The sequence below is a fragment of the Seriola lalandi genome, unplaced genomic scaffold (genome assembly GCF_002814215.2).
Source record: "Seriola lalandi dorsalis isolate HSWRI2012SDOR001 ecotype SW California unplaced genomic scaffold, Sedor1 jcf7180002054544, whole genome shotgun sequence".
Taxonomy (NCBI): Eukaryota; Metazoa; Chordata; class Actinopteri; order Carangiformes; family Carangidae; genus Seriola; species Seriola lalandi.
In genome coordinates, this window is record NW_019525097.1 from 4,475,041 (window position 1) to 4,488,202 (window position 13,162).

Consider the following 13,162-nt stretch of genomic DNA (forward strand, 5'->3'; position numbering starts at 1 on the left):
GGATATGTTCCTCCCTTTTTGGGTGATAAGCAACTGAAGCTTATCTGAGTATATAGGGGCCACAAAATAAAATGTTCCTGTTGAAAATGGGAAAAGCGTAATGAAGATACTCTTTTATCTTCCTTCGGTAATGCAGTTTACTGTCAGGGGACTTTGTTGTCTTGGGGTCTCTTCAACCTTTTCTGAATAGCATCTTCAATGTCATGTTTGGGTGCCACAGTTCTCCACTTCTTCCCTTTTCCTTTTTCGACCTTTCAAAAACTTCTAGTCAGTGACATTTAACCCCTCTGAGAGGTTTAACCCTTCCCACTTTGGCTGTACTAGTGTTAACATGCCTGTCTGTTTAGCCTTACTAAACTTATTCTTGCTTACTGTCAACAGTTGTGCTGCTGTGTGCCAATTCTTTCCACTTGCATACTACTTTTCTTCTGCTGGTCTCTGGAGTGTTGAGCCACTCACTCCTGAAGTGGTAATGAATTTCACAAGAGGAACTGTTTATGCTGTCTCTGTTTACACAGTTAATTTATGTGCATTCTTGCATGTATAATAAGTCAAATTAAGGCTGAGTTAAACTAATAAGTGTCCTGTAGAACTTTTTCATTCCCCATACACTGCATCTTATAGCTAATTGTGAGCAAAGAGCAAATGAGGAGTTATAGGATGCCAATAAAACCTTTTTAAGATATGCATTATTGTCAGAACACACATTATCTGAAGGGGAGTGACCACTCGCATAACAGTTTGAGATTGTCAGGTCAAAAATGCCAGAGGTTTCCAGTGCTGCAGATTTAGAAATCAATGTCAGTAGTCCCATAAATATTCACAAGTGATAGGTAAACTTCAAAGCTCCACCAGGCAATTTGGGAGAGCTATCTGAAGTTCAGTACCCAGACATCATCATGTGAACTGTGCACAGCACCCTCATGTAAACCCACCCAACTACTGTGTGATGATTTTTTCCCAAGGTGAGTCCTATGGTGAATCTCAAACTCCTCCGTTCCTCCACGACATGAGCCTGGAGTGAAGCGGAGGAAAGATTTGGGACTTTAATCAGCAACTCCATAAAAACTAGATGAATTTTTGATCAAGTGCTCCCATCATGACTGAATTTGCTCACCTTTCATATTTACAACATTGTACTAATATATGCAGTCTTACAAGTGAATCTTTGTCAACATTATCACTGTCCAGTGAAAACCACCTGTCTCCAAATTTCATTTCAGAGTCACTGAAAGATTGAGTGAAACTAAACTATTTAAAACCTGTTCATTTAATTAACTGGAAAAAGGCATCGCCACAATGAACTCACTCATGAAACGTCGACATTTTTAGATGCAAGGACAGTGATGACATGTTACATGCTCAGAGATACTGGATTTAAAATGGTTCAAACCTACACGTGATGATCCCTTCCTTTGTTTCCTAGAAAGTCAACACTCGTTTATGTGTCCCCAAAACCGTTCTACTAAGAATCGCTTCCCTCGTCTCCGTTGAGGCAACAAGTAAGATGAAGGCACCAACATACGTCACGTAGGTTGTAGAGGGAGAGATGAGTGACAGGAGGAGTGATTTCCGGAGCTTTGGAAAACACCCCAACTTGTCTCGATAAGACATTCACGCAGTTCGTTTAGGGGACGTTTTTGCTCTTAAGTTTTGATTTGTGTGTGTATTGAACTGTCAACTTCCGGTCCATGTTGTGATTTTAGGTTAACAGGAATATATTTTGACATTAAAAAAAATAGCCTATGGCAGCTTTAACTCTGGCATAGAGACAAAATGGCTCTACTTCAGCAACCATTAATATTCCTTGGCCCAGGAAACTAGCGCCACAGAGTAGAAAATGACACTGCATATATTCATAGTATAGTATGTGTCTCTTAATGACGATGCCCCTTTTTATTTAGCTGTTTAGTCGTGGCTGTGGCTCAGGAGGTAGAGTGGTCGTCCGCTAATTAGGTCAGTGGTTCGATCCCTGGCTGCTCCAGGCCACATGTCGAAGTATCCTGATGGCCGTTTCATCAGTGTATGAGTGTGATATATGAATGTGGGTGAATGTGGCAAGTATTGTAAAGCGCTTTGAGTGGTTAGTAAGACTAGGTGATATATAAGTGCATCTTGTAATTTGCACTTTTGCCAATCGGGTATAATTGACTTTATTTGCATATCACTTTTTAAAAACCAGTGTCACAAAGCACTTCAGTCATGAAGGGAGTAAGTACATGAACTTGAATGAAACAAAAGAAAAAAAGTTCTGTGTGTTAATCCGGGTAGATTGATGCACAGTTCATTCATTCATTCATTTCCTTTTATTTATTTATTTTTTATATTTGTATCATATCCCTCCACCCCTTAGTCAAGCCCAGCAAGGCTTACAGCCGTGGCTCAGTGGTGATGGTGGACGAGATCATCAACGCCAGCCCTACAAAGTTCAGGTTTCCAGAGGCTGGCCTCCGTGTCATGGTCACCAGCCATTTTGGACCCAAGACCCGTCTGCGCATGGCCAGTCGCCTCATCATTACAGAGGTACAGCTGGGCGTTGTTGCTCCAGTCTTTCTTTACAGTGTTTGCAGCTTCGCATGTCTGAGTTTAGTTTCAACTCTTTTGTAAACTCCTTATCTCACTTGCACAGTGTACACATATATTTGTGTTTTGCATGGATTGCAAAGACACATGATTGCAGTAAAAGTTTTGGCAGTAGCTCAGCAATCAAAGGAGCGGCACGTCTGCTCATGTGCTCTTTGACTTAGTTTCTGTTTTCTGAAAGCGCCAGAAGTTGGTCCAAGCTGCCAATGGCGTGGAGACACAAGTGATTGACGGGAAGGTTGAAATCGAGAACGGGAACGTGCCAGAGGACAAACCCACCGAGGCGGAGGAAAACGAAACCATCTCACCGTTTCACATTCCAAGTACGTGATGCATGTATTTACTTGATGAATGTGTGTAATTTGGCATACATGGACGGATACTTTAGGGGGTAAAGAGATACAGGAACAACCTAATTATGAAGCATCTTCACATCTTTGACAGTTCAGATATATTTATGAATCTATTATACATCCTCCTGTGTTGGTTATTTTAACAACTTGAAGCATTAGTAATACTGAAAGGCATTTTTAGTTGGACAGCTCTGCTCAATCTGCTTAAGAATTTCTTTCCGCTTCAACAGTTATTGATGTCCTCCCTCAAATTAGTCAGTGGCTGCATATGTACTGACTAATGATCACCCTCTTTGACAGCTCTGAGCGGGCCTGCCCTTTTATCAGTCAGTGGCTGCTGATGTGAAAAGAATCTGAATCTGATTAATCTGATTTAATACGAAACAGACCAATTCATCAAAGTGGGTGGAAGTGTTGTTGGGTTATATTAGGCGAAAAGGCATTAAAAGAAGTGGAACGGAGGAGGATAGAGTTTTGGTGTTTGAGGTGCCATGTGCGGTCTGTCTGTCTGAAATCTTGTACCACAAAACAGGAAAAGGGTGCCGTTAGTATAAAAGCTTTTTGCCAGGAAAAAAAAAAAAAAAAGCTTTCAGTATTGGTGCTAAATGACGGATGGATGGGTATGTTTATCCTTTTCACTAAAGCCAAAGAGGGAATAAAAGCAAATGGAACCATAGCTTGGCCACAAGCAGACATATCTCCTGTTTTTCAGTTGTTTTTTTTTTAACACTATTTATTCATTTGTCCCATTTCAATAAAACCTCATTAACGGTACAAACAACTCTCAGAAAAAACAAAGATGTGATGCAGATTTCTTACATTTTCTGAAACTGTAAATGTTGTTGGCACATCGAATAGAATTAGGTCAATATACCTGATTAAGTGTGACGTTAGAAATCAGTTGCTTGACAGAAAAGATTCTCCACATAATCAATGAGGGGAAACAACTATAATTTAACCCACAATGAAAAGCTGAAGAGCTACACTCTTGTGCTCATGTGCATTTTTGCTGCAGGAGGTATTGGCAGCAAGTTCAAGTGGCTGATCTCGTGGCCTCTGCTCCTGTTGCTGTTCTTCACCGTCCCGAACTGTGCCAAGCCTCGCTGGGAGAAATTCTTCATGGTTTCCTTCATCCTGTCCACTGTCTGGATTGCTATCTTCTCCTACTTGATGGTCTGGATGGTGAGTGTAATTACACCTGTTTGTGTGGAAAGGAAGAACTTAATAGATTTTTAGAATGAGGTATTTACCACGGCACTACTACTATTACTTTTACTTGAGTATCGGTAGTATAACACATCAGTCAGTCAAGATAAAATAAATTCACATGAATTTTTATCACAGGAAATCTTTCTGCTTTTGTTGGGAACCAATCTAATGTAAAAATGTCAAACGTTCATAAGAATTTGTGCATTTATTAGACTTATGTGATAGTAAAGTCAATATTTGTTGACATTTTGCGCTGTTGGTTTAACAAAACATGCAATTTGATAACATTTTTCACTGCTTTCTGGCATTTTAGAGACAAAACTATAATGGATTTAATTGAAAGAATTATCTACAGATTAATCGATACTGTAAATAATTGTTAGTTGCAGCTTTAAATTCAAAGACATAAATCAGAAAAGCAGGATATATCACAACCAAGAGTTGTACTGTAAAAATGAATTAGTACAGTTTAAATCATAGAAGTATTAACTGTCAAATGAGTCACCTTATGCTTCCTGCCAGGAGGGTAACATTAATTATCCATAGGACATAACTCAATAATTTATCTATTCAGTATATACAGACCGTCCAGGAGAGTAGGTACAAAGAGTAAAATGCATAAAACATTAAACATGAGTATTTGTTAGTATTTGAATGTGACATGCCTTTCCCCATGAAACAGATAATGCTATTTTTGAGCCCTAACACTGCCTGTGCATTTCTCTCAGGTCACTATAATTGGCTACACTCTGGGAATCCCTGATGTCATCATGGGCATCACTTTCCTGGCAGCAGGCACCAGTGTCCCAGACTGCATAGCCAGTCTCATCGTGGCTCGGCAAGGTATACCTTTCCCCTTGAACCATTTTTGGATTGCTATTGTATTATGGTTCTATTATGCAGTGGAGAGCCGGACGTTGTGTTTATGTGGTGTACATTTAATACCACTTGTCTACCAGGACATCTAATTTAAAAAAATTTGTATGCTTTTACGATCCCCGATGGCTAGTTGGCTGAATCATTAAAATAAACATTAAAATACGAATATAGATGCAGTGTCTTTGTGGATAGCTTGAGGTAGTTTGACGTGAGAGCGAAGAGATGGAAGAAGTAGAGAAATGTATCACAACATCTAGATAAGTAAGAATGCACTGTAAGCTGTTTACATGCAGATGAGTCAACGTGTGTGTGAATTTGAGCTATAGTTGGTTAAACTTAGACATCTAGATATGCAAAACTGTACTTTGTGAGCTTTTACAAATGTAGTGCAACACACACACACACACACACACACACACACACACACACACACAGATGTGTCACCTACAGTACATGCATGGAAGCAAATTGTTCAAATAGGAATTTGTACAAAGCACTTTAAAGTACAGGGGCAAGAAAAAACAGTGCAGACACATTACTAAATAGCCCTGTGTAACTGCCTTCCCAGCTGAAACTACAGAGCAGAGAAATGTTGAACTTCAGTTGGAAATAAAGATTTGTTTTTTGCTTGCTCTTTGTTTTGTTGCAGGTCTGGGAGACATGGCGGTGTCCAACACAATCGGCAGCAACGTGTTTGATATTCTGGTGGGACTGGGGGTTCCCTGGGCGATACAGACCATGTGTGTAAGCTATGGATCAGAGGTAAGGAGCTAGTTTGCTTTGCCACAGCTCAGACCTTATTAGTGACAACAAAATCCAGTGTGTCCTTATGTCTCGCAGTGAATAATAACATTTAATGACGGCCAATGAATCGCTGAGCTTTTTCCCTGTGTGTTGCAGGTGATGATTAACAGTCGGGGGCTGGTGTACTCAGTGGTGCTTCTGCTGGGCTCTGTGGCCCTCACGGTGAGCAATAGTTAATCATGTTTACGCCACGCCGGTGCCACATGTCGACCACTTCTGTAGTGTACCTTGCGTGTTTAAAGTAGAAATCCAGTGTCTTTTAGACAAAATAAAGATCCCTGTTTGCCTAAGGTCATCACTGACTGATGCCCTGTTATGTAATGGGGACTGAAGCAGGTTATGTAATTGGTTCATAAAAATGTAAAAAAAATTCTGTATCATAAACACTTTGTGTCTTTCCTGTCTTTCCTCTGGTGCACTGGAAATGATGCATTTTTCTTTTAGGAATAAACAGGTTGTTGTGATGCATTCAGTGATATTGGAATATGAAACGTCTTAGTAGAGAAAATAAACCAGAATGTCTCTTTAATGCAAATCAGAGTTCTTGTCAGAAAGTGGGACACATTTTCTTAAACGACCCCTTCACAATGTGATGTCAAATAATCATGAGTCCCCACACAGCAAGTGTGTGAAAATGTAAGACCTTGAAAACTGACGACACAGTTCCTGTCTCTGATTTACCCCATATACTGTAGCTATAAACAAATGCAGCATCAGCACTAGTAGAAAGAATCCCAGTTTCATTAATAGAAAAAGATTATCTCAGCTTTAATAAAACAACTGGCCAAAAATGCATCTGATAGATTACCTTTTTGAAGATCAGATTTGCATATTACGAGGATTGGCTGCACAGTTAAGCTGTTTGGTATTGAGTCATCTTTTCAAAGACTGCCGTCAGAAAACTGATTAAGCGTAGGATCTTGTTTGGATAATAGTAGCTCCTGTTCGTGCCTCTCTGATGTATTTTGTATGTGTGCAGGTTCTGGGGATCCACCTGAATAAGTGGAGGCTGGACATGAAGCTGGGCATCTATGTCCTGGTCCTGTATGCTGTTTTCCTCTGCTTCTCCATCATGATTGAGTACAACGTCTTCACCTTCGTCAACCTGCCCATGTGCATGGAGGAGTAGAGCACAGCAGCATGTCTCAGATACCAAAACCTCAGTGCTCCCATAGCAACTCCAAAATATCTTTTTTTCAGTAATACTGGACCTAACTGCAGACTTTTTTTTTTTTTTCCTCCCCTGCACTCTCCCCTGTAAGCTTTTCAGTCCCAATTATGAATCTTATTTCCTCAAGAGGCAGTACACTGTAATGGTGGACTCCATTCTATGTCTCTGATTTGTCCTCTTGTCACACAGTGCCGGTCCTGAATGCCCATTATTTTGGGCTTTGCCTGTTACTGCAGTAAAGTCTTTAGTTCCTCTGTGCACCTGTTAACTTTCTACCCATCTAGCATGCCTTTAGATGTCGGGGACCTCCAGAGTCATAAGTGCCCCTGTGGATTGTTGGTGTGTGTTTTCATTGTTCACATTGTAGATTTCCACACACCATTTTCAAAGTTTTTCCACAAACCAAACCAGAGTCTGTGAAGAGAAAAAAAAACAATCCTACCACAAATGCCGATTCCAACCAAAACCCCTGTGTAGAGACTAGTCTCCTTAAAGTAATTCCTAAAAGATTTACCAAGTTACCCCAGCACTAAAGAAAAAAGTACACTCCTTTTTCCCTCTTGACCCCCTGGAGGAGGGCCTTGTCCTTGGCAGCTCCCCTCCTCCAGCCTGGACCTGACTCCCCTGGCATGGCCTCTGGCATCAGGGAGCAGATACTGTTAGCGCTTCACTTCATTCACCCTGCGCAACTCTTCCCAACCCTCATCTGCTTGATCAAATCTGCTTTCTTTTCTTAAAAAAAAGACATTCAGGACACTTTGTGTCAAAATAATTCACAGTCCAGATCAGTTGACTGTGAGGGTGTTATGCATATGCAGCACTGCACAATGTAAACTTGTAAACACTTTTTTTGTTGTTGTTTTTTGTATTTATTTTTTCAAAACAAGGTTTTATCTAGTATGAAATGTGGAGGAGAGCTTGTTGCAAATATAGGACATGCCTGTTTTTCACTGAAACAAATTGCACATGGAAATGCTTTTCTTGCTTTGTGCTGTAAGGAGATTTGACCACTCAGAGGGGTATTCGGGCTGGTGGTGGCGACTCCACTCCAGCATTATTGTCATTCAGTGATGGGTCGTTTCACTTTTCCCTCTGCACAACTTCAGAAAAAAACTGTCTCCAGATATTTGGGATGCATCTGATTTTTGTCATCATCTGGTGATTTGTTCTCATCTTGAGACAGCAGCAGCATGGAGGTAGTTGTTTAAAAAAAAATGCAAAGAAACCAGGCAGTTCTCAAGACTGACTCTGCTATAACACCCGTTGGCCAGTAGGGGGTACTGCAGCCCCTCTACCCAGGGCAAGGGTGCCAACCACAGCTGTCGGTTATCAGGGAAACTCAGAAAAGGACAACTCCAAGAGGTGGCGATGGTGATGGTCTCTTGATTTTGAGTTACATGTAGATATTGCACTTTAACAGCCATCCTCTCATTCTGAATCAACTAGTGCTTCCTTCTGTGCGTGTGTATTTTCAGTATATATGTGACTGTGTGTGTGTGTGTGTGCAAGAGAACATTGTATGTGTGCGTGTGTGTGTGCGTGCGCGTGCTCAGTATGGGCCCACGCTACGTTTTCTCACACCAGGCTCTTGACTCTCAGACTGGAACTTCGTTAACACCATGAGCACACCCGCCTCTGTCTGCAGTGCATGCTGGGACATTAAACGCAGCTCCTCCACAGCACAGCAAAAGGCTGAGGGCTTCTGGGCGTATCCATGGAAACCGCCCCGACCCATTTTACAAAAATCGGCAGCTACGAGCTACACTGCAATCCAGACATTTTGACATCATGCAAAAATGCCTGTGAAGAGTCCACAAGTGAGGTGCAGAGACTAAAAACTGAAAAGCGTGCGGGGAGCGTTTTAAGTGTTGAAAATATTCCTCTGCCACACTGCTGGCAGCAGGCTCTTGTATATGCAATCTCAATGTAAAGAATTTATGTGACAGAAGGCCCCCTGCTAGGTTGCCATATAAAGACGGGGGATCCCCTGCGGAGATGTAACGTCGGTTTGTCTCGTAGTACTTGATGTGTGAGCTCACAGGTGTGTGTGTGTTTGACAGCTGAGGAACTAAGCCAATGGCACGGACGCTTCTCCAACAGTGGGACTGTGGAAAGTCTGAATTTTTTTTTTTTTTTTTTTTTTTTTCCCTCTCCTACCTACTTTTTTTTTTTCCCTCTTTCTCCACTTTTGTCCCCTCTTGCACAAGGGCATTAACTTTCCACCAACCCTAGCTGAAGGAGCAGAGGGGCAGCAAGGGAACACATGGACGGATGGATGACTTTCCTCCATTGCCCTCGGGACTTTGTCACTTTTCAGCGGACCTGCGTGAGAGCTGTCCTTAAGGAATTTTTTAAAAGTTGGACCCCCTTAAGCTGCTACTCTATCGGGGTTCGAATGGCTGTGTTTACTGGATGGAGGTGACCACACAGGGCCTACAGACTCCTCCACACTCCCACTGACATCCTTGGACACCGACCTTCCTCCCCATCAACCTTCTCAGTGGGTCTTCTGTACATACAGGACCTATTTTTTTGATGCTTTTTGTTGGGGGAAGGCACGTTTGTACTGTACTTTAGTTGATTCAGAATGTGCAGTGTTAAGGTTTCTTTTTGTGTATATTTTTGTTGTTGTCGCTCTGTGTGGTCATGTCCCGGTTGCCAGGTTTGAGTGGTAACACCACAGCATGAGGGGGAAAAAAAAAACACACTGATCCTCTTTTTGTCATCATCTACGTCCTCACCGGTTGTCTGACTCACATCTTTGTTACCAAGTCACTTTTTTGGAAGAGGAAAAAAAAAAAAATTCAAATGCCATTCTTGTCGTAGCGCTGCATAAATCCAGATTGTACGGAAATCCTGTGTACAAAGTAAGCGCACACTTTAGAACACACGTTAGAAATGGCAATTGAACACAAGAGAGGACCGGTATGTATTTCTTGATTGAATGCGACCTGATGCACTGTGAGCTCAATGTGACGTGGGAGTTGTTTGTCAAGAATAATAAATGATTAAAAAATATATTTAATGTAAAGTTAGTTACTATAAAACATTACTGAGGACATCTGTATAACTTATATGAATGTATTGTCTTGCTATACTGGACATATCCAACCAATGCATTTTACTGTAAAGCAATAATGTGAAGAAAAAAAAAATAAAATGGCAAAATAATTCCTGTACATTTGTCTCATAAGTTTCTTGGATTGTTTGTGAAATACATAAATTAAATGAAGCCATTTGTACATGTATCTGTTGCTTGTGCTGTTTTGTTTTTAACAGCATGTACTGATATTTTAAATTATTTTGACTTGTTACTGTTCACCTTTTTTGCTTGTAATCCCTCAGAAAAGCCGAGTCGAGTTGTTCATACATGTTTGAGGGCCAGAGGTAGAATTATCCAATATTCCCCAAAAGGCCCCAACATTAAGACAGATGTGTGTAGCAGTACTTGTGTTTTCACTTCTTTCCTTCCCTGTTATTCATCTTACAACCCCTCAGATTCATTGTGACCATTGAAGGGAAAAAAGTATCTAAAGTAGTAAAAACTGGCTTCATCTCACCAGCTGCAATAGTCTTGTAGTTGATAATACTTGTCTACTTTTACTTGAAGGTGATCCAGTGATTTAGTGTTGCACTGTCATAAAGTTGGGGGAGCTTGTCAGATAGAATAAAAAAATTAATGAAGCCGTTTAATTAAAGAGGCTGTGATATCCTGATTTATAATCCCCAGAGTAACGCAAGCTCAGGCTGTAAAGTCAGTGTACTGGCCCTTTAAGTGGGATTTTGAATGCGGGACTTTTACTAGTAATGGAGTATTTTTATATTGTTGTCTTGCTATTTGTTCTGAGTGCTTTTTCCACCACTCAACCACTCTATTATAAGATGATCCTTTATCCTTTGTTTTGAGTGCTTTAAATTTCAATTTCTGAAAGTATAAAGAACAACTTAATTCAATTGCTGACCTGATCTAGCTATATCTTGTTTCTGTAATTCATTCTACTTTGTTAATGTCAGATTTAATTAACAGAAAGTGACAACACTGGGGGGGGGGGGCACCTTCAGACTTGCTGACTCAAGGTTTCTCTTCAACCTAAAGCCAAATGATTCGGTGCAGCTTACATGGTTTTGATGTGAGCAGTTTAAGATATGTAATAAATCTTTCTTGGTGAAATGACCCTTAAGGTAAAATTAATGAGTTTGATGTACTTCTTGTGGCTACTCTGATGCACCAGCAGTGATTAAAACACTTTTCAAGAAAAGCAGTTTATGTCCCCTGAAAAACTGTAATATATTCTGTCCATATCACCCTGGCTTGATTGCATCCATTCTTTTTTTTCCCCATTCTGCCCGGTCGTGCTTTTCTTCAATCCAAAATTCACTCATTTTTAATTAAAGTTCCAGCATCTTCTGATCACATCAGCAGTGGATAAATTCACACTCAGTCAACTCAAAGTAATACCATGCAACAATTCTTTTAATTTTGGGATATGTGTGAGATTAGATAGCAAATAAATCATCTGGTTGAAGTGCTCCGGAAAAGAATATCTAAATGAACAAGTCCCACTTATGATTTAGACGACGCTGTAACAGTGTGTATTTCTCCCTGAGTGAATGATGAATAATGATTTATTGGCCCTTACTGGAAACTTGTCTTGTGCAATAATCAAGATCAAGAGCGCTGCACTTATCCAGACAGGGTGATTGCAAACAATTTGTTATTTATAGTGACAGCTGGCAACATGTGAAGAGTCCATTGAGGGGCAAGTGATTGGGAAATTCATGTTTTGATTGCATCATGCCTCCATCAATCTGGAGATCCAGTCGGTGGCACCAGTAGGGGGCAATGTTGCAACAGGATTCTCGTCTCAAGTGTCGCAGACAAACTTTGTTGCAGCTAAGGAGAAAATTAAAATGGAGCTTCTTCACCTAAGTGACTAAAGCTCTGGCAACCCATGATATAAAGTTTCAAATATGAAACTGTGGCAAAGTGCTTTCCTTTTGATTTCATGCACAGAGAACATACTGCACACAATTTGTTAATGATGGATGTCCATGCCCTTCATCAGCCAGCAGACAGCTAGCCATCTGGTGAGACCAGCATGACTCGTGCAGGCTACTGGTGCTTCTCCCTAATGAGCCACCCTCTTGGCTACTGTGCTGCAGTTAACAAGCTTCTCTGTCAGCCGTGATCTTGTGCACTGATGAGTTCCCTCTCTGCCCCCTAACAAGCCCGTTTGGGCAGCTACTGCGTGTCTCCCGTGAACGCTGGCTTAACTCCCCTCCACCATTTGTTGTGGCACATTTAGAGACAAGGCCCACGCATCCTGGCCTCCACATATACAGTGCCATAATTCTGCTTTGAAAAGTTGTTTATCAGTTCACCCGCCACCCCCACAGTTACAGTTTGGGGACATGTTCTTTCCTTGTTTGTGCCTTGCCAGTATTTTTGACACTACTCTGCTGTTTGGGTAAATTGCTGTGCTACAGTGATGGATGGTGAACAAACTGGGTTGCCACTGCTTTCTGCATTCCCTCAAAAAGGCACCCTGTGCTGCTGAGCACAAGGTGTTTGTGTTGTGGGTCGCTCCTGTGTCTTTAACTACCAGGTTGGTCTGGCTTCCTCTGTAGCGTCCTGACATTGGCTGGCGAACGTAGACTCTTGGACTTTTGTTTAAAAGTTTAGTTCATCCAAATTACAAAGCAAGGATCTTCTCACCTATAATCGTATTCAGCAGCCAGGAGCATAGTTTTGGTTTTGAGGTAAATTTTGGCCTCCGACCTGATTCAGTGAAAGTGGATGGAGTTTTGTTGTGGTCTTCACAGAAATAAAGACTACATTTAAAAAATTCAACACCAACATCTCTTTCGAAACACAGTGTCCCAGTTACTCTGGATAATTCACAGACCTCACTGTGTTTTCACTGGAAATACTTTATATGGTGAAAATTGCCTCAATGAAAACTTTTCATGACAGATTCTGTGGATTACGTCGCAGTAACCCCTGACTGCTGACATTTAACCTTTAATGACGGTCTTGGGCTTGTGGGATATGGTGTTTTGTTAAAGCAGTGGTTCTCAAATTTTCCAGCTTGGGACCCATTAAAACTGAAGCAACGTCTTCTTGCCACCACCTTATCACATTTTGCAAATGTGACGGGATGGT

At 41.1% G+C, this 13,162-nt stretch overlaps 1 protein-coding gene across 3 annotated transcripts in view; it reads left to right on the forward strand.

Moving 5' to 3' along the window:
• Window positions 1–10,178, forward strand: part of slc24a4b (solute carrier family 24 member 4b) — a 35,023-nt gene extending 24,845 nt beyond the window's left edge. For 2 of the 3 annotated variants that reach the window (XM_023415082.2, XM_023415084.2), the window contains exons 11-17: window positions 2,354–2,523; window positions 2,765–2,906; window positions 3,952–4,118; window positions 4,874–4,988; window positions 5,674–5,786; window positions 5,925–5,990; window positions 6,808–10,178. In XM_023415082.2, coding sequence (XP_023270850.1) covers window positions 2,354–2,523; window positions 2,765–2,906; window positions 3,952–4,118; window positions 4,874–4,988; window positions 5,674–5,786; window positions 5,925–5,990; window positions 6,808–6,957 — 923 coding nt within the window. In that variant the 3' untranslated portion in view covers window positions 6,958–10,178. The remainder of the gene's footprint in view (window positions 1–2,353; window positions 2,524–2,764; window positions 2,907–3,951; window positions 4,119–4,873; window positions 4,989–5,673; window positions 5,787–5,924; window positions 5,991–6,807) is intronic. The other variant, XM_023415083.2, reaches the window with a different exon arrangement.
• The last annotated feature ends 2,984 nt before the right edge of the window (window positions 10,179–13,162 follow it).